The 23,717-nt window shown below is 43.2% G+C and overlaps 1 protein-coding gene across 3 annotated transcripts; it reads left to right on the top strand.

Moving 5' to 3' along the window:
* Positions 1-965: 965 nt before the first annotated feature.
* On the top strand, positions 966-21,940 carry Pcgf6 (polycomb group ring finger 6). 3 transcript variants are annotated; one of them, XM_051146733.1, is made up of 10 exons: positions 966-1,417; positions 2,503-2,602; positions 2,690-2,786; positions 5,077-5,132; positions 5,229-5,288; positions 6,949-7,057; positions 9,632-9,659; positions 12,206-12,304; positions 15,632-15,718; positions 20,893-21,940. In XM_051146733.1, the coding sequence occupies exons 1-10, from the start codon at positions 1,061-1,063 to the stop codon at positions 20,947-20,949; spliced, it is 1,050 nt and encodes a 349-aa protein (XP_051002690.1). In that variant the 5' UTR covers positions 966-1,060; the 3' UTR covers positions 20,950-21,940. The 3 variants fall into 3 exon arrangements, with proteins under 3 accessions (XP_051002690.1, XP_051002689.1, XP_051002688.1); XM_051146732.1 differs by lacking the exon at positions 15,632-15,718 and having other exon boundaries at positions 20,893-21,939; XM_051146731.1 differs by lacking the exon at positions 20,893-21,940 and having other exon boundaries at positions 15,636-15,737.
* Positions 21,941-23,717: the final 1,777 nt, after the last annotated feature.

Below are 23,717 nucleotides of genomic sequence, written 5' to 3'. Positions count from 1 at the left end.
TTTGAAAAGGTCAGTTCTCCAACAATTAAACCAGATGCGTGAATGTCATAAATCCTGTCATCTGTACATGGCAATGTACTGGCACAGCATGGTTCATTGCCCCAGGTATACACATCGAAACCATCAATCATTGACAGAAAATAAACGCTAATGACCACAGTTCCAGGGGTTGACCAAGGGTCAATCATAGTTCTAGATTTCCTTGAAGATAGAAAAGAGTAAGCAACTTCCCCTGTGTCTTAACTTTTCTCCCTCGCTGACTGACCATTCTCCCGAAGCACTCCTTTGAAAAGTCTGTACCTGCCTCTGTGACGTGAGATACCATTCTTACTCAGACTCTGAGATCCCATATGCACACTCACTTTATTCTGGATTTTCTGTCCTGTTTCGGGCCTATTCAAACAATGGGGTATACACAGATGTCAGGTAAAAAGGTTTATAGAATGGTCAATGATTAATAGATGGTATCCATCACTATAATTATTCTTTATGGTGTTTATCAGAATCCTGACTCTGAGCCAGGCATAGTGGCGCACGCCTTTAATCCCAGCAATTGGGAGGCAGAGGCAGGTGGATCTCTGTGAGTTTGAGGCCAGCCTGGTCTACAAAGCACATCCAGGACAGCCAAGGCTGTTACACAGAGCAACTTTATCTCAAAAAACCAAAAAAGGAAGGAAAGAAGGGAGAAAGAAAGAGAGAAAGAGAAAGAAAGAAGGGAGGGAGGGAGAGAGAGAGAGAGAGAGAGAGAGAGAGAGAGAGAGAGAGAGAGAGAGAGAGAGAGAGAGAGAGAGAGGAGAGAGAGAGAGAGAGAGAGAGAGAGAGAGAGAGAGAGAGAGAGAGAGAGAGAGAGAGAGAAATTGGGTGAGCTCCTTTCCTACGCCCCGCCCACACCTGAGCGGCTCCGCCTCACCTAGGCAGTCCCTAGGTAAACCACATTTCCCAGCGGCCCCTGCAGAGCGGCGGCGCCTGCGCACTGGGAGGAAAGTGGGCTCGTGCTCTACTCGCGCGCTAGAGGTCCGTCTCTCCGCGCGCCTAGCTCGCTTCGTTTCTGAGCCGCGCCATGGAGGAGGCTGAGACGGACGCCACGGGGAACCCTCGCGCCTCCGAGGCTGAGCTAGACTCAGCCATTCCACCTCCGCCTCCCATCTCTCCGCCCGCCCTCACGCCGGCGCCCGCGGCCGGTGAGGAGGGCCCGGCGTTTCTGCCGGAGGCGGGCGCTCCGGGCTGCTCCCGATCTCGGCCCCCGGAGTTGGAGCCCGAGCGCAGTCTGGGTCGCTTGAGAGGCCGCTTCGAGGACTACGACGAGGAGTTGGAAGAGGATGAGGAGATGGAGGAGGAAGAGGAGGAGGAGGAAGAGATGAGCCACTTCTCGCTGCGACTGGAGACCGGGCGGCCGGACTCCGAGGACGAGGAAGAGGTACCGATGACCCTGCCCGACCTGGCAGCTCCTCGGCGGCCTCTGGGACCCAGCGGGGCGCAGACCTGCGGTTGCCGTTGTCGCTAGAGCTCGCTGCACTTGTGTAGACCTCCATCCCCGCCCACCCAGGCGTGGCCTCTCCGGCTTGGTTTATTTTGTGAAGTCCCTGCAGATCACTTAGGGTACTCTGGGTCCCGCCTCTTCATTCTGTAAAGAAAGTCGCTGCGTGACGTGGAGGGGGTTAGACGGCTGAGGCTACTCGTGAACCTATCCCACCCCTCTGCCCCCCGAGGCTGCAAGTCAGACGGGGACGTTTCGTTTTCTGCAGGGCATTGAGAGGGTGATCAATCATTCCGTAATAACGGAGAGGGCTTGGTTTTCGGTTTTTTCTTTTTCGAGAAAAACAAAACACAGGGTCTCTCTATGTAGTCTTGGCTGTCCTGGTCTCACTTTGTAGACCAGGCTGGCCTCGAACTCACAGAGATCCTCCTGCCTCTGCCTCCCAAGTGCTGGGATTAAAGGCGCGCCACCACCACCACCACCACCACCACCACCACCACCACCACCACCACCACCACCACCACCACCACCACCACCACCACCACCACCACCACCGGGCGGGTTTTGTTTTCTTGCAGTTTACCCATTTTTGTAACTAATTTGTAAAGAAAGACATCCGGGAGGTGGAGTGTGTAGACCTGTTGTTGGTAAAGTGTTTCCTTGGCCTTCAAGAGGCTTGAGTTCGATTTTTACCCAGTACTGTTTACCCTGCATGTGGTAGTAGACGCCTGGAATACCATTACTACCAACATTCGTGAGGTGGAGGCTGCAAGTTCAGGGTCATCCTTGGTAATATTGGGAGTCCAAGCTGGTCAGGGGAGGGGATTGGAAAACAAAGTGTATGTCAGAGAATGAAATCTTGAGATTTTTGGCTTAAATTGTTTTGAAAGGAGGCCTCACAGTGTTGATTTGGCCTGGATTTGAACTCCTGGCTTCAAATGTTCTTTCTGTCCTAGCTAATGTGAGTAAGCGGAAATATAGACTCCCCAGGCTTGGATTCTAAACTGTGACCGTTGCACTTACAGCGCCTGGTTAACCTTGCTGAACTGACCCCATACATCTTGTGTTCCATTTGCAAAGGTTACTTAATAGATGCGACGACCATCACAGAATGTCTTCATACCTGTAAGCATATAGTTTACATTTCTGAATATTTTTAAAATTTGGAATGTCTTTAAAGCATACTAAATTAAACATTTTCTCTTCCAATAGTTTGTAAAAGCTGCATTGTAAGACATTTTTACTATAGCAACAGATGCCCAAAATGCAACATAGTTGTCCACCAGACACAGCCTCTTTATAATATAAGGTAAGAATATATGCATTTAAAATGTACTCATATTTACAATGATTATCTTAAGTATTTTTTCCCCTGAAATCTGGACATTGTGTAGTTGGGAGTAAATTCTCTGAATGCTATCAAAATTAGAAGAAAGGGAACTACTTAAGAAATGTGTGCAGGGGGCTGGAGAGATGGCTCAGAGGTTAGGAGCACTGACTTCTCTTCCAGAGGTCATGAGTTCAATTCCCAACACCTACATGGTGGCTCACAGCCATCTATAATGTGATCTGATGCCCTCTTCTGGCCAGCAGCTGTACATGCAGGCAGAGCACTGTATACATAATAAATAAATAAATCTTTAAAAAAAGAAAAGAAAAAAGAAACGTGTGCAAAGCACAGTGTACCTCTGCTATCCGCTGGAGAGTTTAAAAGCAAAGGTGGTGGAAGGAAAAGGAAAGAAAAGGAACCAAACACTGGGTGTTGGAGGTGTTTTAACCCAATCATCCAAGTTCAGGTGGGAATATTGTAACCTGCGTTTCCACTCTGCAACATGTAGGTCACTCTTTTAGAACCTGTAAGACAATGGTCATCCTAGTGAGCCCATCCATTGTAGACCACTCCAACAGATTAACTGAGTCTCCCTCCCCTCCTGCTTCCTTAGAGAGGAAGAAGGGAGAGCTGGCTTCAAACTCAGCTCCACCTGCCTCTGCCTCCCGAGTGCTGCGATTACAGGACTAAAGGGCTCGAGAAATGGCTCAGTGGTTATGATCACTGGCTGCTCTTCCAGAGGATGCAGGTTCGATTCTCAGCACCCACATGGCAGCTCACAAGTATAACTCCTGTTCCAGGGGATCTGACTCCCTCACACAGGCAACACACACACACACACACACACACACACACACACACACACACACACGTTTTTAAAAAAGGAGTGTAGTGCTGCACCTGTTTTCATTATATATATATGCATGTATGTATATGTATATATATGTGTAGGTATGTATATATATTTAATTTTATGTGTGCCTGTGCACCACATATGTACTCCGGGCTTCTGGGGGTCAGAAGAGGGCATTGGATCCCCTGGAACTGGAGTTACAGGTGGTTGTACACTGCTATATTGGTGCTGGGAATAGAATCTAGGTCCTCTGAAAGAGCAACCAGTGCTCCTTCCCCCCCCCCCCCCGACAGGGTCTCTCTGTGTAGCCTTGCCTGTCCTAGACTCACTTTGTAGACCAGGCTGGCCTCCAACTCACAGAGAACCACCTGCCTCTGCCTCCTGAGTGCTGGGATTACAGACGTGCACCACCACCCTCAGTTTGCAACCATTGTTCTAAACCATCACTTCAGATGAGATGGAACACAAGAATTAAACTGTTCCTGTCCTCAAACTCACATTCTTCCCCTCTCCCCCCAAGGTTTCTCTGTGTAGCCCTTGCTGTCCTGGAACTCTCTTTGTAGACTAGGCTGGCCTTGAACTCACAGAGATCCACCTGCCTCTGCCTCCTGAGTGCTGGGACTAAAGGTGTGAGCTACCATGCCCAATAAGTTCTCATTCTTACTGAGTGTACAAGATCAAGAAACAATTAGTGAACTATTCAAGAATTTATTAAGCTGTGCATTGCACGCTTTTAATCCCAGCACTGGGAGGCAGAGGCAGACAGATCTCTGTGAGTCTGAGGCCAGCCTGGTCTACAAAATGAGTCTAGGATAGCCAAGGCTATACAGAGAAACCCTTTCTCGAAAAACAACAACAGCAAAAATCTATGAAATGCTTTTGTTTGTTTTGGTTTTGTTGTTGTTATTGAGACAGGGTTTCCCAGTGTAGTCCAGCTGTCCTAGAGTTCCTCTGTAGACCAGGCTGGCCTCATACTCACAGAGATCTACCTACCTCTGCCTCCCGCTGCTGGGATTAAAGGTGTGTGCCACTACTACCCAGTGAATACTTAAAATTACATATAATTCCTTGATTTTTCTGAGATGAAGTATATTTTACTTACTGTGAGTACTGCCTCACTCTGTTGAATCAAGATGTCTTACTCCTGACCTGTCATAGTGACATACATACCTTTATTCCCAGCACTTGGGAGGCGGAGGCAGGTGGATCTCAGTGAATTCGAGGCTGGCTTAACCTATAGAGTGAGTTCCAAGACAGCCAGGGCTACACAGAAAAACCCTGTTTTGAAAATCAAAACAAAATAAATAAAAAATTTAATTACAATTTTTAAAAAAAGATGTCTGCTTCTGAAGGAAAATAGCGAATTTACTTTGTACAAAATTCACTTTTCTGGATTCTCCATACTTTTTTTATTAGGTTGGACCGACAATTACAAGACATAGTATACAAATTAGTCGTCAATCTAGAGGAAAGTAAGTTTCTTTTATTTCATTGTTGTGATTCCCAAAGTCTCTGACTCTTAGTTACATCTTAAATGTAATTTAGTCTGTGTTTTATCATTTTTTTAGGAGAAAAAAAGCAGATGCATGATTTCTATAAGGAAAGAGGTCTAGAAGTACCTAAACCTGGTAAGTTTGGATGTGTACTGTCATGTATTCATAGATTAAAGAAAAAACTGTCCTTGGGACACAGTCCTCATTCCCGGTCTGTGACATAATAAAACAGACCTGGTAGGGGCAGCTCAGGGAAGAAGAGGTTTCGCTCACAGCTCAGGCTGTGTCACATTGCAGGGCCACCAGGGCAGGGAGACCGGGAGCAGCTAGTAGCAGCACACTCAGGAGCAGAAGGAAGTGAGTAACTGTGCATTCCTGCTGTTGAGCTCACTTTGTCTTTCATACAGTCTAAGACTCAAACCCAGGGAAGGGCGCTGCGCACTTAGGCTGTGTCAGATTGGATTAAAACTCACCGGTGCTTTTTGGGACTAGCTGGTTATAGTATCAAAGAGAACTATTTTGCAGGTAATACTGCAGTATAACCTAGCAGTTTGTAAGAATTAAGAGGATTGGCTGTAGTAGTGCAAGCCTGTAATATCAACACTCAGAAGACTGAGTCTGGAGGATTACTGTGAGTTCAAGGCCAGATTGGGCAACATAATGAGACGTAATATGTGTGTGACATACACTCAGGAGCTAGATTTTGTGAGTTTGTCTTAGTACTGCCACTTTATTAGGGTGGGTGACTTTAGGAAATAAATAAAGATGAATACACATTTCACTAAACACATTAATACCAGTACTTTCTTTGTCTCCCCCTCTCCCACCCCCCACCCCCCAAGTTTTTTGTGTACCCTTGGCTGTCCTGGAGCACTTTCTGTAGAGCAGGCTAGCCTTGAACTCACTGAGCTCTACCTGCCTCTGCCTCCCACGTGCTGGGATTAAAGGCGTGCGCCATCACCGCCCAATCACTAGGCGTGCTTTAATAGTGCTGGGCATGCGGGAACTTAGTTTTATGATGTTAGTGATAATGTGGAAGTCAGGTAGATTTGGGTTTAAATCTTGGTTCTTCTGTTACTTGGTGACCTTAGGCAAATTGTTTAATCGACTAAGGCTGAGTTTATCAGGTTTTTAAAAAGTGTAGATATAGCACATTTGTAAGGATTAAATGAAAGTGCATGTCATATGCTAAGTGTGAATATTGTGCATGGTATTTGTAAAGTGTTATCTGTAAGTGCTATTAGAGAGAGAATATGCATGTGTATGTATGCACATGTGTTTGTGCTTTCTTGCACAGATATCCTCAGGAGACATTAACACTCCTTACCTCACCATTTGTGTCCTAAGGGAGAGATTCAGGCTTGGCAGCAAGCATCTTTAATCAGCGAGCCATTTTTCCCACCTTAAAAACATTGATTTTTTTTTTTTTTTTTTTTTTTTTTTTTATTAAAGCATAGTGGCACACGCCTTTAATCCCAAGCAGGTGGATTGCTATGATTTTGAGGCCAGCCTGATGGTCTACAAAGAGAGTCCAGGACAGCCAGGGTTACACTGAGAAACATTTTCTCAAAAACAAAACAAAACAAACAAAAAAACAAACAAGCAAAAAAAACAAAACAAAACATCATTGATTTTTGGCAGATTAATTGGTGTTATTATGGAGAAGATCTAGTTAGGGCTTTATAATAATTTAGTCAACATAGTTGTATGTAATACTTGTGTGATTCATTCTTTAAAGATCTCAATTTGTGAACATTTTAATCCTACACTAGCTTCTTTGTTTCTTTCTCAATAGCTGCTCCACAGCCAGTCCCTTCCAGCAGAGGAAGAACTAAGAAAGTCCTGGAGTCGGTCTTTCGCATCCCGCCTGAACTTGATATGTCATTATTACTTGAGTTCATTGGGTGAGCGACCTAAGAATCTATCATTTGCTTCTTCCTATTCCTTCTCTCTCTCTCCCCCACCTCTGCCCCCCCCCCATCCCCCCTCTCCCCCATCTCTGCCCCATCCCTCTCCCTGCCCCAACAAGACTGCGACCTGAAGTCCTACCTACTGACTCTGTCCAGTCACAGGCTCTTCAGCCTCTTTTATTAATCAGAGATGATTGGGGAGTAACTTTATACCACATTGAGACAGGAGATTCCTCAGTAGTCACGGCAGCACCAGAATCTGTTAGCGTTTAGCTCACTGCTGGTTCAGCAGTTAACAATTGAATATATAGAGACACACCATAATACAATGTGAATGAAAGTCACCTCTACAGACGAATGTTTTGCTGCATGTATGTTATATTTGTGTACCATGTACATGCCTGCTTCCCAGGGAGATCAGAGAAAGGTGTTGAATCCCCTGTAACTGGAGGTACAGACAGTTGTGAGCTGCTGTGTGGGTGCTAGGAACCTGGGTCTTCTGCAAGAGCAACAAGTACTTTAACTCCCGAATCATTTCCATTTCTTTCTCTTTTTAGAGAAAGAAAGCTGTGCTGGGTGTGGTGGTGCACACCTTTAATCACAGCACTCTGGGAGGCAGACAGCTTATTGTTGTGAGTTCACGGCCAGCCTGGTCTACAAAGCCAGTCCAAGAAAGCCAAGCCTACAGAGATAGACCTTGTCTCAAAAAAAAAAAAAAGAAAGAAAGAAAGAAAGAAAGAAAGGGCCCCACAATCCATTATGAGATAAATAAGAAAACTACTCAAAGGTGTGCACCACTGCTGCCTGGCTTTGCCTGTTTTGTTTGTTTTTTGCGTGTGTGTGTGTGTGTGTGTGTGTGTGTGTGTGTGTGTGTGTGTGTGTGTCTTGAGTAGCCCCTGGCTGTCCTGTTAAGAGATAGTTCTAAGCAGGGTGTGGTGGCGCACGCCTTTAATCCCAGCACTTGGGAGGCAGAGGCAGGGGGATTGCTGTGAGTTCGAGGCCAGACTGGTCTAAAAAATGAGTCTAGGACAGCCAAGGCTACACAGAGAAACCCTGTCTTGGAAAAAACAAAACAACAAATTCTAGATCTTTGCTGGAGAGATAGCTCAGAGGTTAAGAGCATTGTCTGTCTGTTCTTCCAAATTCCCAGCAACCACCACCACAACCAACTGTCATGAGATCTGGTGCCCACTTCTGGCATGTAGGCACACATGTGGCCAGAATACTGTACAAATAATAAATAAATCTTTAAAAAAAATTTTTTTTTTCTAGATCCTCATGCCTGAGGGATTCCCAAATATTGGGACCACAAGCTTGTGCCACCAGGCCTCAATAAACAAATTAAACCCAACAATTACAAAATATTAAGCTATAGAATATTTAAGATTCAGAAAAAAAAATTTAAATTAACTGGTTTCCTTATCTCACAGTAGCACACATGATCCCAACATGAAGAAGGATCATTTCATTCAAGGTACCCTGAGCTGTATAGCATGACCATGTCTCTTTTTGCCCCATGTCCCTAAAGGAAAACCTGACCAAAACCATTGCTAATAGAACAAAAACAACCAAGAAACAAAGCCATCATTAGTGTAACAGAAGCCTTGAGTATGTGACAGCTTGTTCCCTTCCCTTGAGTTTAATAACCTGAAGGGTCAATTACAAGGCAGGTCTTTTTCATTTGTTTTGTTTTTAAATTAAAATTATACTGGGCAGGGTAGTACTTGCCTTTAGTTTCCAGCCATCTAGGGCTACATACCCTGTCTCAAAATAATTAATCACCCCTTAGGAAATGAAGTGTGGAAAGTTTAAAATACTTCATTAAACTGCCTTTGTTTTACCACTAGGTGGCAGAAGTGACAGTTACATTTCTTCTCAAAGATTTAGGCAACCATGTTTAAAAATAAAAAGGTCAGACGCAGTAGTGCATGCCTTTGATCCCAGTTCTTCGGAGGCAAAGAAAGGCAGATCTCTGTGAGTTTGAGGTTAGACTGGTCTACATCTCAAGTTCCAGGGCAGCCAGACTACTCAGGACTCAGTCTCAACCCTCCCTCCCACCTAGGTGTGCTAAAACCCCAGCATTCAGGGGGTGGAGGCAAGGGAGGCAGGAATTCAAAGCCTGAGATACATGAGCTCCTGTCTCAGACGTAATTTTAGAAATGGGGCCAGTGAGACGGCTCAGCAGGGAGAGGCACTTGCTTCCCAGCTTCTCTACCTGTGTTAGACCCCAGGAACTCATATAGTGGAAGGAGAGACCTGATTGCTGCACATTTGTCTTCAGACCTCCACCTCCACATGAGCAGCAGCACGAGCGCACTGTAAATAGGTACATGTGAAAAGCACGCCCCTAATCCTGGTACTTGGGAGGCAGAGGCAGACAAGCTTTGAGTTCGAGGCTGGTCTGATCTACAGCCAGGGCTACACAGAGAAACCCTGTCTCAAAAAAAAAACCAAAAAAATCCTTTTCAAGTTAAATGAATCGTTGCCTCTGAAATGTTCATATTGCTTTTGTTTTATGATTAAGCTTATAATTTAAAATATTAAGTTTGGTTAACTTTTTTTTTTCAGTGCTAATGAAGACACGGGACACTTTAAGGTATTTCCTTTTTGTTTATAAAAAGATGCTGTAGATATAAATTCTGAGTCAGATTAGCAACCAAGTAGAGATTATCTTCAATTAAAATATAAATCTTTGACAAGTAAGTTATGAAGTTCAGCAGTAATACTATATTACTTTTCAAGGTAAGAGACACTAAGTAGGGATTATTACTGATTCATACCACTGCAGTAAGGAAAATAAGTAACTCACAAAACCAAATGCCATGTTGATTGGTAATTTATTATTTTATATTTATTTTTTGAAGACAGGTCTTATGTAGCCCATGCTGGCCTTGAACTTGTTATGCAGCCAAGGATGACTTTTGAACTCCGGAACCTCGGGCCTCTATCTTTCAAGTGCTATGACTATAAGCATGTGCCACTAGGCCTAACTTTAATGTGGTAACTTAAAAAAATTCTAAGAGCCAAGTGTGGTGTAAGCTTGTGTTCCTACCACTCTGGAGGCTGCACCAAGAGGATCAAAAAATTAGAGGCCAGCCTGAGCTATTTAATAAGACCCATCTCAAAAAAGTAAATAAAATTCCAAAGTGTCTTTTTGTAGTTGGTGCTTAGAGTTTTATGTGAATTTAAACTTTTATATTTAACATTTTTGGCTGAAGTTAACCTGCCTTAACTTGTCACTTCAAGCATTCACTGAGATTTGAGGTAAGAATAAACTACTTTGTATCATACTTTGTCAATTGTTGAAAATATATAGCAAGCTAGCGACACCTATGGAAGTAAGATGTCTGTGATATAGACTCTTAGTTTTACTAAGAAAAAGTCAGGGTTGTTTTGTTTGTTTGTGGTACCTATCTCTAGAGTTTGAAGGAAAAAGCCATGGCTCTACAACGCTCAGCTACAAATCCCACTGTGACACTTACAGGTAGTTTGGGTTAGGGATGTAGTTGCAGTTGATACAAGACTTACTTGCCTAGCACGCACAAAGCTCTGAGTTCATATTTGGAGTGTGGTATATATACCTGTCCTGCGATCTCAGCACTTGTGAGATACATATCAAGTTCAAGGCAACCCTGGATTACATGAGACCCTGTCTGGAAAAAAAAAATGTATTGATGAGAAGCATTAAAAGGTGGTTTAATCAATATTGCCAAATTAGGAAGAGGAACAGATGAAGAGGTTCTGAGACTCAAGTCTGTCCTCAGGTCACTGGAATAGCCTTTTGTGGTTGTTGTTTTGTGTTTTTGAGACAGGTTCTCATTCTGTAGCTCAAACTAACCTGGGACTCATGTATCCCTGTGTGGCCTTGAATCCCTGGCAGGCTGCTTGCTTCAGTCTCTGAGTGCCCGGATCTGTATGTGAGTCACCCTGCCTGGCAACTTTAGGCTCAAATAGAAGAATTGGGGCAGGAGGCAACATGTATATACAATTCAGTTTTGGTCAAATTGTGGTCTGGTGGATCTTAGTCTTGGCTCTTCAAGGTGGTTCAGAGAAATTCTTATTGTTTGAGGAGACAGTTCAGTTCTCTTGAGGTGATTGTTTCTGGCTGAAGATGTTCTCACAATGGGGTGATCTGTCTGAGGTGATTCTAGTACCTAGAGTCTAAGGAGACCTTCAGATACCTTTGGGGGATCTGGAACAGGGAATTGTAAAAGATGGCAACAAGGGGCAGAGGAGATGGCGCAGCAGTTAAGAGTGCATACTGCTCTTGCAGAGGGGCTACGTTTGGTTCCTAGCACCCACGTCAGGGCCTCACAGCTGCCTATAACTCAAGCCACCTGGACCTAGATTTCTTCTCATTTTAAATTTTAGAAAGAAAAAAATTTTCTTTTTCTCTTTCTTTCTTCCTTCTTTCCTTTCTTTTTCCTTTTCTTTTTCTTTTTTGTTTTTCTTCTTTCTTTCTTTGTTAAAGATAGGCCTTTAGCCTAGGCTGTCCGTAGCTGCAGTTTCTCTGCCTTAGCCCTTAGAGCACTGGATTACAGCTGTGAGCTACCGTGGTTTGTTTTTTCTTTTTTGTTGTTTTTGTTTTTTTAAGTGTTTTCTCACTGTGTTGTCTAGGCTGTCTCAGCCTGTCAAGTAGTTGGAACTCCAGGCATTTACCACCTTGCTGTGAGGTTAACACTAACGAGATTCTTCTGTGTCACCTTCTCCCAAGTAGTTGGAACTTTGACAAGCAGGCACTCAATGCTTGGACTTTCTGTATGTATATATATATATTTTAATATTATATATTTGCAACAGGATGCCAACTGTATACTTCAGGCTGATTCTGAACTTAAAATTCTTCTGCCTCTACTTCTCAAGTGTTAGTATTTCAGGCATGTACCATTCCACCAGACTTTTTGCTTTACATGAGCTTTTAAAGTAAACTAACAAGCCTTTTCATTAAAAAATTTGTTGTCATATATTTAAAAGACTTGAAATTTTCTACTTTTCTTTGGACTACCACTTGATTAAAATTCACAGCCGTTTTCCTTTTAAGAGCCCACTGAAACATCTTTGCTCTAAAATTTGCTTCAAAGTTTGTACATTTTATGTAGGTGTACATTTACATAATCTGAAAAGTCTTCTCTGTTTTTGTAGCCATTGGAAAAGAAGTTTGTGCGTGTTTCAGGAGAAGCAACTATTGGGCATGTAGAAAAATTTCTTAGAAGAAAAATGGGTCTTGATCCAGCTTGTCAGGTACAGTACATGTATGTAAAAGGAAAGGTGAGGTTGCAAGACTACCTTTGATGCACTAAGAAAGAGTCTAGAGTCATGTAGTGGCTGTTTTATGATGCTGTAAATACTGTGACTTTTTTTAAAATTTATTTTGTATTATGTATACAGTGTTCTACCTACATGTAACTCCTGCAGGCCAGAAGAGGGCACCAGATCTCATTATGGATGGTTGTGAGCCATCATGTGGGTGCTGGGAATTGAACTCAGGACCTTTGGAAGAGCAGCCAGTGCTCTTAACCTCTGAGCCATCTCTCCAGCCCCTATACTGTGACTGTTAATGGAATGTTGATGCATTGTGATTCCTAGACAGTCACATCTCTTTTACCCTCAGTTTTAGTCATGGTTCTTCCCAAGGAGGAAAACTGATACTGTGTGTGTGTGTGTGTGTGTGTATTAAGTTATATATGTATAATTTACATATATTGTATTATACATATATAATTTAATACGTATGAGATTTATTAGAATGGTTTACAGACTGTGGTCCAACTAGACCAACAATGATTGTCTCTTGATGTCTCGCTTTGTAGACCAGGCTGTCCTCGAACTCACAGTGTTCCACCTGCCTCTGCCTCCCGAGTGCTGGAATTAAAGGCATGCGCCACCACACCCAGCCCCACTGAGACATTTTTTAACATAACAAAATCAATTTAGAAGAGAGAACCACTATACCACATGGTGGCTTAATGCATGTTGTAGCTAGGAAGTGATATCCAGGTGGAGCAGTTCTAGGATTTATATCTGCTGCTCCTGTGACTAGATTTGATCAGAGTATGATTCCTATTTCTTTCTTTCTTTCTTTTTTATTGTTTTGGGACAAGATTTCATATAGCTCAAGCTGCCTATAAGTTCCCTATGGAGCCAAGGCTAGCATTGAGTTCCAGATTCTCCTACCTCTACCTTCCAAGTGCTAGAGTTATGGGCATGCACTTATTCCCATGTACAGACCTTTTCAAACTCAAGGTTGACTTTAAAGGTTTCCTCTTTACTCAGGAGGCAGAAGCAGGTGGATCCCTGTTAGTTCAAGGCCTGTCTGATCTACAAAGTGAGTCCAGGACAGCCAGGGCTACACAAAGAAACCCTGTCTCAGAAATAAACAAACAAACAAGCAAAGGCTTCCCTCTCTATTGGTGTATTTATATGTTACTGTTTTGCTGTGCGTGTGCATGCACACATGACACAGCACATGTGTGGGGGTCAGGGAGAATCTTGAGGAACTGGTTCTCTACCTCCACTGTGGGTTCTGGACATCACACTTAGGTTGTCAGGCTTGCATGGCAAAACACTTTTATCTGTTGAGCCATTTTATTTATTTGTTTATTTGTTTGTTTATGGGTTTTAGAGACAGTTTCTCTGTAGCCCTGGATGTCCTGAAACACACTCTGTAAACAAGGCTGGCCTCCACCTCACAGAGATCTGTCTACCTCTACCTCCCAAGTGCTGAGATTAAAGGTGTGCACCACCATGCCCAGCTTCTAGTCCAATATTGTAGGTTTTTTTCCTTCAGAGTATTTTGCTTGTATGTAAGTGTGTGTACTGGGTGTGTGCCTGGTGCCCCCAGAGCCCAAAAGAGGGTATTGGATCCCTGGGAAATGGAGTTCCATACAGTCATGAGCTTCTTTGTGGCTGCTGGCAAATGAACCCCAGTCTTCCATAACAGCAGCAAGTGCTCTGAACCACTGAGCCTTCTCTCTAGACACCCAATTTGTTATTCTTGTTGTTGTTATTGTTTTTATTTTGTTTGTTTGAGACAGGGTTTCTCTGTGTAGCCTTGGCTGTCCTGGAACTCTCTCTTAGACCAAGCTGGCCTCGAACTCACAGAGATCCACCTGCCTCTGCCTCTCAAGTGCTGGGGTTAAAGGCATGTGTGCCCACACCTGGCTTGTTTTGATTTGAGACAGGATTTCCTTGTGTCTTCATGGCTAGCTTGGCCTATGACTCAGGGAGAGTCACCTGCCCCCTTCCTCCTTAACCAGGTGCTGGGATTAAATGCGTGCACCAATACCCTGGTTTGTTTTTTGTTTGTTAGTTAAAGGTCTCAATGTGTAGCTTGGGATGTCCTTGAGTTGAGGCAGTATTTAGATATTTGGGGGGCTGGAGAGATGATGGCTCAGAGGTTAAGAGCACTGGCTGCTCTTCCAAAGGTGCTGAGTTCAATTCCCAGCAACCACATGGTAGCTCACAACCATCTACAATGAAATCTGGTGCCTTCTTCTGGCCTGAAGGTTTTACATGCAGACAGAACACTGGCTACTAAATAAAGAAATCTTTTTTAAAAATTTAGATATTTAAATTTTTTCCTGTGTATGAGTGTTTTGCCCATATGTATGTATGTGCACCATGTGTATGCATATTGTCTGTGGAGGTCAGTAGAGGGCATTAGCTTCTTTGAAACTAGAGTTAGAGGTGGCTGTAAGCAACTGTGTGGATTAAACCCAGGTACTTTGCCCAGGCAGTGGTGGCACATGTTCTTAATCCCAGCAGTTGGGAGGCAAAGACAGGCAGATCTCTTGAGTTCCAGGACAGCCTGGTCTACACAGAAAAACCCTGTCTCGAAAAACTAAAACAAACAAAAACTAAAGTACGTTGTAAGAGCAGCAAGTGCTCTTAACTACCAAGGCATCTCTTAGCCCACCAATTTTTTATTTTAAGACAGGATCTTGCACAATTGCCCAAGCTAGCTTCCAACTCTTTTTTTTTTTTTTTTTTTTAAGATTTATTTATTATTGATACAGTGGTCTACATGTATACCTACAGGCCAGGAGAGAGCATCAGATCACATTATAGATGGTTGTGAGCCACCATGTGGTTGCTGGGAATTGAACTCAGGACCTCTGGAAGATCAGTCAGTACTCTTAACCTCTGAGCCATCTCTCCAACCCTAGCTTCCAACTCTTATTTAAACCCTCGGATTGAGGATGCTGTCATATATTACCATGCCCACTTCAAAAACTTCTCGAGAATGTGTTACTAGGAGAGTTTGACAAACAGACATATGGACCTGGCTGGATTCAGAGCCTCAGGAAAAGCCAGGCCTGGTGGCACCGAGCTTACTGGCCATCAAGCCTAATCAATTAGTGAGCTCCCGGCCCAGTGAAAATGAGTTAGAAAGTGATTGAGGACACCTGCCAACAGCTTTCTGGGCTCTGCACCAGTGTGCACACAGAAATCACTCTAATTTTTAAAAAGCCTACTACAAAATAGATAGAATCTTTGAAGTACTCACGCTAACCTCCCTTTACTTGTGTTGAAGCAGGAGAGTGGTCTGATACCCATTGTTTTCCATAGGTAGATATCATCTGCGGCGATCACTTACTGGAACGGTACCAAACTCTACGGGAAATCCGACGTGCAATAGGTGATGCAGCAATGCAGGTAGGTCTTGGACTTCTATCAGGACCATGCTGAACAGATAGAGTATTTAATGAATTATAAAAGTTCAGCCACGTGTGGTAGTGCAACCCTTTAATCCCAGCATTCGGGAAGGCAGAGGCAGCAGGCGGATAGCTGTTGAGTTTGAGGCCAGCCTGGTCTACAAAGCTACAAATGCTGTGTAGCCAAGGCTACACAGAGAAACCCTGTCTCAAAAAGCCAAAAAATAAAAAATAAAAATAAAAGTTCCATGTTGGTAGAACTGGCTCAGGGATTAAGAGTGCTGCGTGCTCTTGCAGTGGACGCACGTTTGCTCTTGGGTTTAAGGACCTTGGGCTACATACTAAGACTGTGTCAAACAAAACCAAAGATTCAAACGAGTGCTGGTGGAAGCAGCTGCACTTGGTTCATAACCGCCTTGTGTGCTGGCTGTGGTGGCGCACACAGACCATCACTTGGGAGGTGGAAGCAGGAGGCTAAGGCCATCCTTGGCGACACAGCTAGGGTGAGGCTCGCTGAGCTACTTGAAACACTCTGAAAAAAACAAAACAAAAGCCCAGGTCTTTAATATAGTCTCAAGAGATCTGACCAATTCATTCCTTTGAGATGCTTTAATCCACTTGTGGGAGTAGAGACCCTTGATCTAATTACCTAAGCCTGTGTCTCCAACACTCTACACTAGGAGTTAAGCTTTCAGCATGAGAACCCGTGAAGGACAAACATGACTAAACTGGCACACACTTAAAAGTTCAGGCTATGACAGAGATATGAATAGAAAACAAACTGTTTTCTTACACATAAACACAATACACTACGTACAGCAAGAAGAACCATGAAACAATCAGGAATTATATAAATGTTACATTCATAGTGTTTTGGTTATTTGTATTTGGCAACCTTGAAAACATCTTTCCTATCTTGGTGAGTCTAAAATTCTGAATGTAAATCAATATCATATCTCATCTCTGTCTACTTAAAACATCTATCTAGACCTTAAAGCATCTTACACCCTAAGGGGCTGGATAGATGGCTCAGCGGTTAAGAGTACTGACTACTCTTCCAGAGGTCATGAGTTCAATTCCCAGCAACCACATGGTGGCTCACAACCATCTATAATGTGATCTAATGCATACTGTATACATAATAAATAAATCTTTAAAAAAAAAAATCTTACACCCTAAACAACTAAGAAAACATAAACTTAAGTGATGTATACATATATATATATTTATAAAAAATATAGACATCAACATTACACTTAAATTACAAGCTTTATTTTATAAAATACATTCTTAAATATGAACTGAAGTAATTTCGAGATCTTGAGATAGCTTGTAAGCTACACTTTGAGTTTTGTGTGTGTGTTTCAATATATTGTTCTGCATTTCATTTCTGAACTATGACAGTGAAATGCAAAAGTGTGATTTGTATGCATATGCATCTGGTAATGGAATCTTTATGTTACATGGACATTCACTTTGATCATGCTAATTACTTTAGAGCAGGTGTGATAAGGGTTCATAGACCAAACATGGTATGGCGTTATGTTTTATTTGACCTTCTATATTTTAAATGTTTACATTCCTGCAGGTAGGGATCTGCCTTCTGTTTCCCTTAATCTTTGTCATTCCTGACTATCACACTTACCTGGTACCTTCATTTATATTACTTTCCTGGTCTTTGTGAGCATTGGAGTTTGTAAATCCTTTTGTAGGATCCTGTTGTTTTTACTGGAATTGGCAGGAACAGAAGCTAGATTGCAGTGGGTTGAGTAGTGGGTGAGAAATGAAGAAATAAAGCTGTGGTTACTATCTTGGTGTTTTTGTTTTGTTTTTGTTTTTGTTTTTCGAGACAGGGTTTCTCTGTGTAGCCTTGGCCATCTTGGACTCACTTTGTAGACCAGGCTGGCCTCGAACTCACAGCGATCCGCCTGCCTCTGCCTCCCGAGTGCTGGGATTAAAGGCGTGCGCCACCACGCCCGGCGTATCTTGGTGTTTTTGAGATGGGTTCTCTATGTAGTCTTGACTCTCCTGGAACTCACTATGTAGACCAGGTTGGCCTCAGACTCACAGAGATTCGCCTTTTCCTGCCTCCAGAATGCTGCCATTAAAGGTGTGCGCCACCATGCCGGGCTGGCATGAGTCTTTTGAAACTTCAAAGCCCTCCTCCAGTGACACACCTCCTCCAACAAGGTCACATCTCCTAATCCTTTCCCAGTTCCACCAACTGGGACCAAATATTCAAACATGAGTCTTGGGGCTATTCCCATTCAAACCACCACGTATGGAATCTTAGCCAAGAAGGAAAACGTGAGAGCATGATTGGACTGTGATGCTTATGTGCCAGCTATCTTTTCTGTGTTGCTACAGTGAGTCCTTGGCATAGTTTCCGTGAGTTCTTTCTAGCTAGTTTTGTAGTAATTAGAAAGTAGTGTAATGCCTTCTGAGGGCAGCTTACTTCGTGAGAGCACAACAGTAAGACCTGACACCAAGATGGCTCACACCTGAAACTATAGCTCTTGGAAAGGTGGATCACTATCTCATTTTAAGTTACTGCTGGCTACATAGTCAGACCCTTAAACCTAGTCTCAAAATAGAATGAGCCCTGTCGGTGCCCATCTTTACCCCAGCACTCAGAAGGCAGGAGCAGGAAGTCTTGTTCCAGGTCAGCCAGGGCGACTAGACTAGATGTGGTATTCACATGCTTACAGGAGGTAGACAGGAAGGTAAAAAGTTCCAGGCCAGCCTAAGCTGACCTTTTAGGTTTGAGGGGTTTTGTTTTTAATTTGTGTGTATTTGAGAGATAGAGTGTGTGTGTGTGTGTGTGTGTGTGTGTGTGTGTACACATGCATGCTTGTGCAGTGAGAAAGACCATTCCTGCATGTGTTTATGTGTACCTCAAGAGTGCAAGAGACCTCCGGAGGCAGAGGCAGGCGTATCAATGTGAGTTCGAGGCCAGCCTGGTCTACAAAGCAAGTCCAGGACAGCCAAGGATGCACAGAGAAACCCTGTCTCCAAAACAAAAAAGAGTGAAGAGGCAAAAGAGCATCCAATCCCCTGGAGCTCGAGTTAGCAGGTGGTTGTGAGCTGCCATGTGGGTACTGGAAACCCAACCTGGGCCCTCTCTTAGAGCAGTAAACTCTCTTAATTGCGAAGTCCTGAGAAACTCTTTAAAACAACATCTCACCTTTCAAAAATAAACGAACAGGCAGAAACATTAAAATAACAGTGAGAGGAGAAAAAAAAAAAAAAGACAGAAAACCTATACAAAGACTTGGAAAGAGCATCTAAAATATTTAGTGTAAGCTGAGTTGGCTGACAACTGATGACAGTCTGCAAGGAGGAAGCAAAATATATAAAATGTATTTTCAGCAAATAGGGTGAGAGATAAAAAGTTTTATTACAGTAGTAAGTTGTATATGTGGAATAAACATTCTCTCCCCACTCCAACCCCACCTCATAGGGTTTCTCTGTAGTTTTGGCCTATCTGCTCTAGCCAACCTCCCAAGTGCTGGTATCAAAGGCATGCACCACCACTCCCATCCCAACATTTTATTTCTTGAATAGCTCTGTTACAATTTATAGAAATTGAGTCTTGTTTTTATTTAGACCCAGTATTCAATCAGTCTGTTAAATGGTCTGTGGGCAAAGTTAGGTCTTTTCTTAGTTGTTTTTGGTCATAAATGCATGCCCCTGGTTAGTTATGATTATATGAGTCACAAATTGGCTTCTGAGAGTCATCATATTGACCTGTTTGGGGTGGGTCTGTAGGCGCTTATTTTTTAACTCTTTATTTGGGGTTCCTTAAGCCTCTACCTCCTTTCTAACCCCCCAACCCTAGGTAGGAGAGAAAGAGTGTTGGAAGGGAAAGGGGGTGGAGGGCTCCTAGCTACTTGCTGCTTCTCAGTCTTCAAGATTTCTAGCAGATGCAGAACAGGAAGAACCAGCAGCCTTCCTTCGTCCTCCTCTGTCCATCTCCTTGAAGCCCTCCCCTTCTCTCTCTGCTTTTGCTCTTTGAGTCCTCAGAATTAACTATCGCCAGTTGCCAAAGACCGTTCCCCTCTCTGAGCCACACAAGACAACTGTCGGCTGTGGATAAACTAAGGCAGTCTCATATCTCACACTTGGGGTTAAAACATATTTATATAACATAATTGACTTTTTTGGTTTTGTTTTTTCAAGACAGGGTTTCTCTGTGTTGCTCTGACTGTCCTGGACTCACTTTGTAGAACAGTCTGGCCTGGAACGCTGGCCTCTGCCTCCCGGAGTGCTGGGATTACAGCGTGGGCCACCACATCTGGCCATAATTGACTTGTTAAGAGGCAGGTGAATTGCTGTGAGTTCGAGGCCAGCCTGGTCTACAAAGCCAGTGTAGGACAGCCAGGGCTGCATAGAGAAACTCTGCCTTGAAAAACAAAAAAAAAAAAAAAAAAAAGACTCTATAACTTCTACTACGGGGGTTACTTATAGTTGAGCTGCTTAGGAGGCTAGGGCAAAAGAATTGTTTTAGCCCAGAAAATTTTGAGCATGCTGGACAACACAGTGAAGCTCATCTTAAAAAGGGACCAAGAGTCTGGAGAGGTGACTGAACAGTTAGGAGCGTGTAGTGCTGTTGGACAGAGTTGGTTCACACCACCCATGTTAGGCATAACTTCCTGCAGCTCCAGCTCCAGGGGTTTGATAACGCCTTGGCAGTACCGGCCTGCAGTCTTAACAGTTACAAGGCCAGCTGGAGCCACATTGCAAAACTTGGTCTCAGAAAAAGAGAAAGGAAGGTGTGTGTATGTTGGAGGTGTCTGGGGTTGAGAAGGGGATGTTGAGGAGGGAAGGGAAACTGAGCATGGGATAAAATGAAAGAAAGAGATACATTGATAAGGAGTTTTTGGTGGTGTCAGTAAATAAATTATATTTATCTTGTACTCCTTGTTTTTCAAGACAGGGTTTCTCTGTGTAGCCTTGGCTGTCCTGGACTCAGGACTCACAGAGATCCATCTGCCTTTGCCTCCCTGGGTGTTGAGATTACAAGCATGTGCCATCACGATGGCTTTGTACTCTTTTTTAACATTAAAGAATTTCCCATTACTGTTATATTATGAAAAATAAGCCAGTTTTGGTTTCATCATAAATTTTACATGAATAGTTTTCAAAGAACTAAAAATAGTCCTTTCTTCTTTTCAGGATGGTCTGCTTGTTCTTCATTATGGTCTTGTGGTTTCTCCTTTGAAAATAACTTGAAGATACAAGGGTATATGAGGAAGGAAACAGAGTGAGGAGGCTTCTGCAGGTCTGCATTACACCAAAGATTCTCACGAAACATGTAGCCACCACTACTTTATGCTGTTCTGAGCTAGCTTCTGTTTTCAGCACCAGAACCCTAGCATTGTATGTACAACTTGAAACAGTAGAATGTATCTGCTACACTAGAGACTATGTAAAAAAACAAAAACAAAAAAAACCTCAAAACTCAGGGGAAAAAAATCTGAAAACACTGAATTTTAAAATTCCTTGTGATTCCAAATAGAAGGAAGTTGCTGGTTGCTTCCCATCTTCGAGGTAGGAGTCTGCCCTGCAGGCTGCGTGGGCTGCAGGTGTCCTTGCAGGACAGCTTTGCTTTTTAAGCTGCAGGGCATACTCAGCACCAAATCTGCTAGGCACTTACACGTTCCTATCTGCTCTGAACTTGATCCTACTAAAGCAGTGTTACTCAGCTCTGCTACTGGAGACACTGTCTCCTGTTAGATATGGCTCTTTTTCAATAAGAGGTGCTTCTTGTGATGGGTAATTTGCATATATCAGTGCCACTGGACAGGTGTTACAAGGTACTCTCAGTATGGCTGTTGATAAATGGCACTGCTTCTAACAGTAGCAAAAAAAAATCCAGGTGAATTACCAGAAGTTTACAGAATCCTTATTGTTTCCTCAGTCCCAGCTTAACTGGTTCTGTGTTTAATGTTTGTTTTCTTGTCACTGGGGTAAAGAATCAGTCTTTGAGGACCTTGCTTTCAGGAAGACTTAATTTTAAACATTATTTTGCCTAAACTAGCATCCTGATGCTTTCTAAAAAATATTTTGTAGACTTATTTCACAGCAAAATCTCCAAATCTGTATAGAAACTTACAAAATTGGACTTACATTGGCAACTGTTTTGTAAAGAATTTGTGAACTGTGCATAAATCTTCTGAATTTAATAAAAATTTATTTTAGCCTATTTTGAAGTGTTAACATTTTTCTTTATTTTCTTATTGTGTGTGTACGTGCTATAGGAGGAGAGCAGGAGACTCACCTCTCTTCCCACCATGTGGGTCCTGGGGTTCAAACTCAGGTAGTCAGGCGTGGTGCCAAGTACCTTTACCCACTGAGCCATGACTGAATTTAAAAAAAAAGTTCAAAAGGCAGGGTGTCTGAATTAAAGTTAAACTGCCATGACTAGGTAGTTAAAGCACCTTTGCACTCACTGATGCTGTGCTGTGCTAAGCTGCTGTTACGACAGTAGACAGCTGTGGCGTTCATTGCCACTTGAGGTTCCCTTCACAGATGACTTGGCGATCGCCAGCGCCTACCTAGGGATTTCCAAGGCCATCCTCAGGTTCAGGGAGTCACTGGAGCAGCTTGCCGGGCTCAGGAAGCTTTTATGCATAGAGTTATCAAAGCCAAAGGATGCAAATTAGATGCAAGGGGACTGGGCATATATTTTGGAGTTGAGGAAAAACAGGCATAAGTTTCTAACTGGCCTGCTTCAGTTGTCATGCAGGGATAGTGCTTAATTGTCAGATATTAATGTAATGGTGTTTGCCAGTGAGTTTACTGTAACAGTCACAGTTTTGTTGGGAGTAGGCATGTAGTGCATTTGTAACTGGGGTGATTTGATTAACTGTTATACCCCAGAACGTGCCCACAAGTAAGATAACACTGTTAGCATAAACTTTATAATGTGGTTCCAAATCTCAGGTGTACACAGAGAATTAGAGCCTGAAGAAGTAACCTGTAGTGGATGTAAACAGGTTTTTGTTTTGATCCCAAGTGTGGGATGGGGAACAGGCTTGTGAGGGAACAGGTGATGTTTATCCACCAGAAGAGGATCCATCTCTTGCAGGGGCTTGGTCCTTGCCAGCCAGAAAATATCCTAGTACAGACTCTGAGAGGACATAATATGTGTATGAGCCCAAAACAAGAGGCTGGGCCTTTTGGTCTTGGTATTGTTTCCTATTTGGCTGTTGATTGCTCCACTTCAAGATGCTCCTAGAGAGAACCGCTCCAGAGAATGCTTCAGGGTTCCAGGTTCCAGTGGCTGCAATCACAGTCCCCTTTGCTGAATTGCTCATTTGCTGTTTAATGGATCTGCTGGAATCCTGCCAACTCCGCCAGTGGACTTGCTCCCAGGAACTGAGTCTAAGAACGTCTTATTTCTCCTGTTCCCATTAGCCTCTTGTCTCTCCTATCTAGGGTAGGTGGGCTGGGAGGGAGATATACGCATTAAAACCCCCAAATAAAGTAGGTTTGAAAAAGTTCGAAGCCTACAGTAACACTTTATTGAACCAGAAATCCTCATCTGTGAGCCACAGAGAGATGGCTCAGTGGGTAATGTCACCTGCTCCCAAGCCTGATGACTTGAGTTTGATACTTGGAGCCCACATGGTAGTGAGAGCCAGTTCCTACAAATAGTCCTGACCTCCACATGTTTGTTGTGGCATGCTCTTGTACACACAATAAATTAAAAAAAAAAATCTGATTTGGGTATGGAGGTGGTTTTATGAGGAGCTGTCATTTATTTATTTGTTTGTTTATGACATGGTTTCTGGCACACACCTGTAATCCCAGCACTTGGGAGGCAGAGGCAGGCAGATCTCCGTGAGTTCAAGGCCAGCCTGTTCTACAAAGAAAGTCCAGGACAGCCAAGGCTACGCAGAGAAGCCCTGTCTCAAAACACCAAACCAAAACAGAAAAAAATGGTGTTTTTTGTTTGTTTGGTTGGTTTTTTGAGACAGGGTCTCTCTGTGTAGCCT

This window comes from Acomys russatus, chromosome 5 (genome assembly GCF_903995435.1).
Source record: "Acomys russatus chromosome 5, mAcoRus1.1, whole genome shotgun sequence".
Lineage (NCBI taxonomy): Eukaryota > Metazoa > Chordata > Mammalia > Rodentia > Muridae > Acomys > Acomys russatus.
Note: the sequence above shows the minus strand (reverse complement) of the source record. Positions and strands in the feature narration are given on the sequence as shown.

Excerpts from the sequence above, each read along its gene's own strand:
- Pcgf6 (XM_051146733.1), top strand. The coding sequence starts at position 1,061 with ATGGAGGAGGCTGAGACGGACGCCACGGGGAACCCTCGCGCCTCCGAG. Across the intron at positions 2,787-5,076 it reads CAGCCTCTTTATAATATAAG|GTTGGACCGACAATTACAAG; the intron begins GTAAGAATATAT and ends TTTTTTTATTAG. Across the intron at positions 7,058-9,631 it reads TTATTACTTGAGTTCATTGG|TGCTAATGAAGACACGGGAC; the intron begins GTGAGCGACCTA and ends TTTTTTTTTCAG.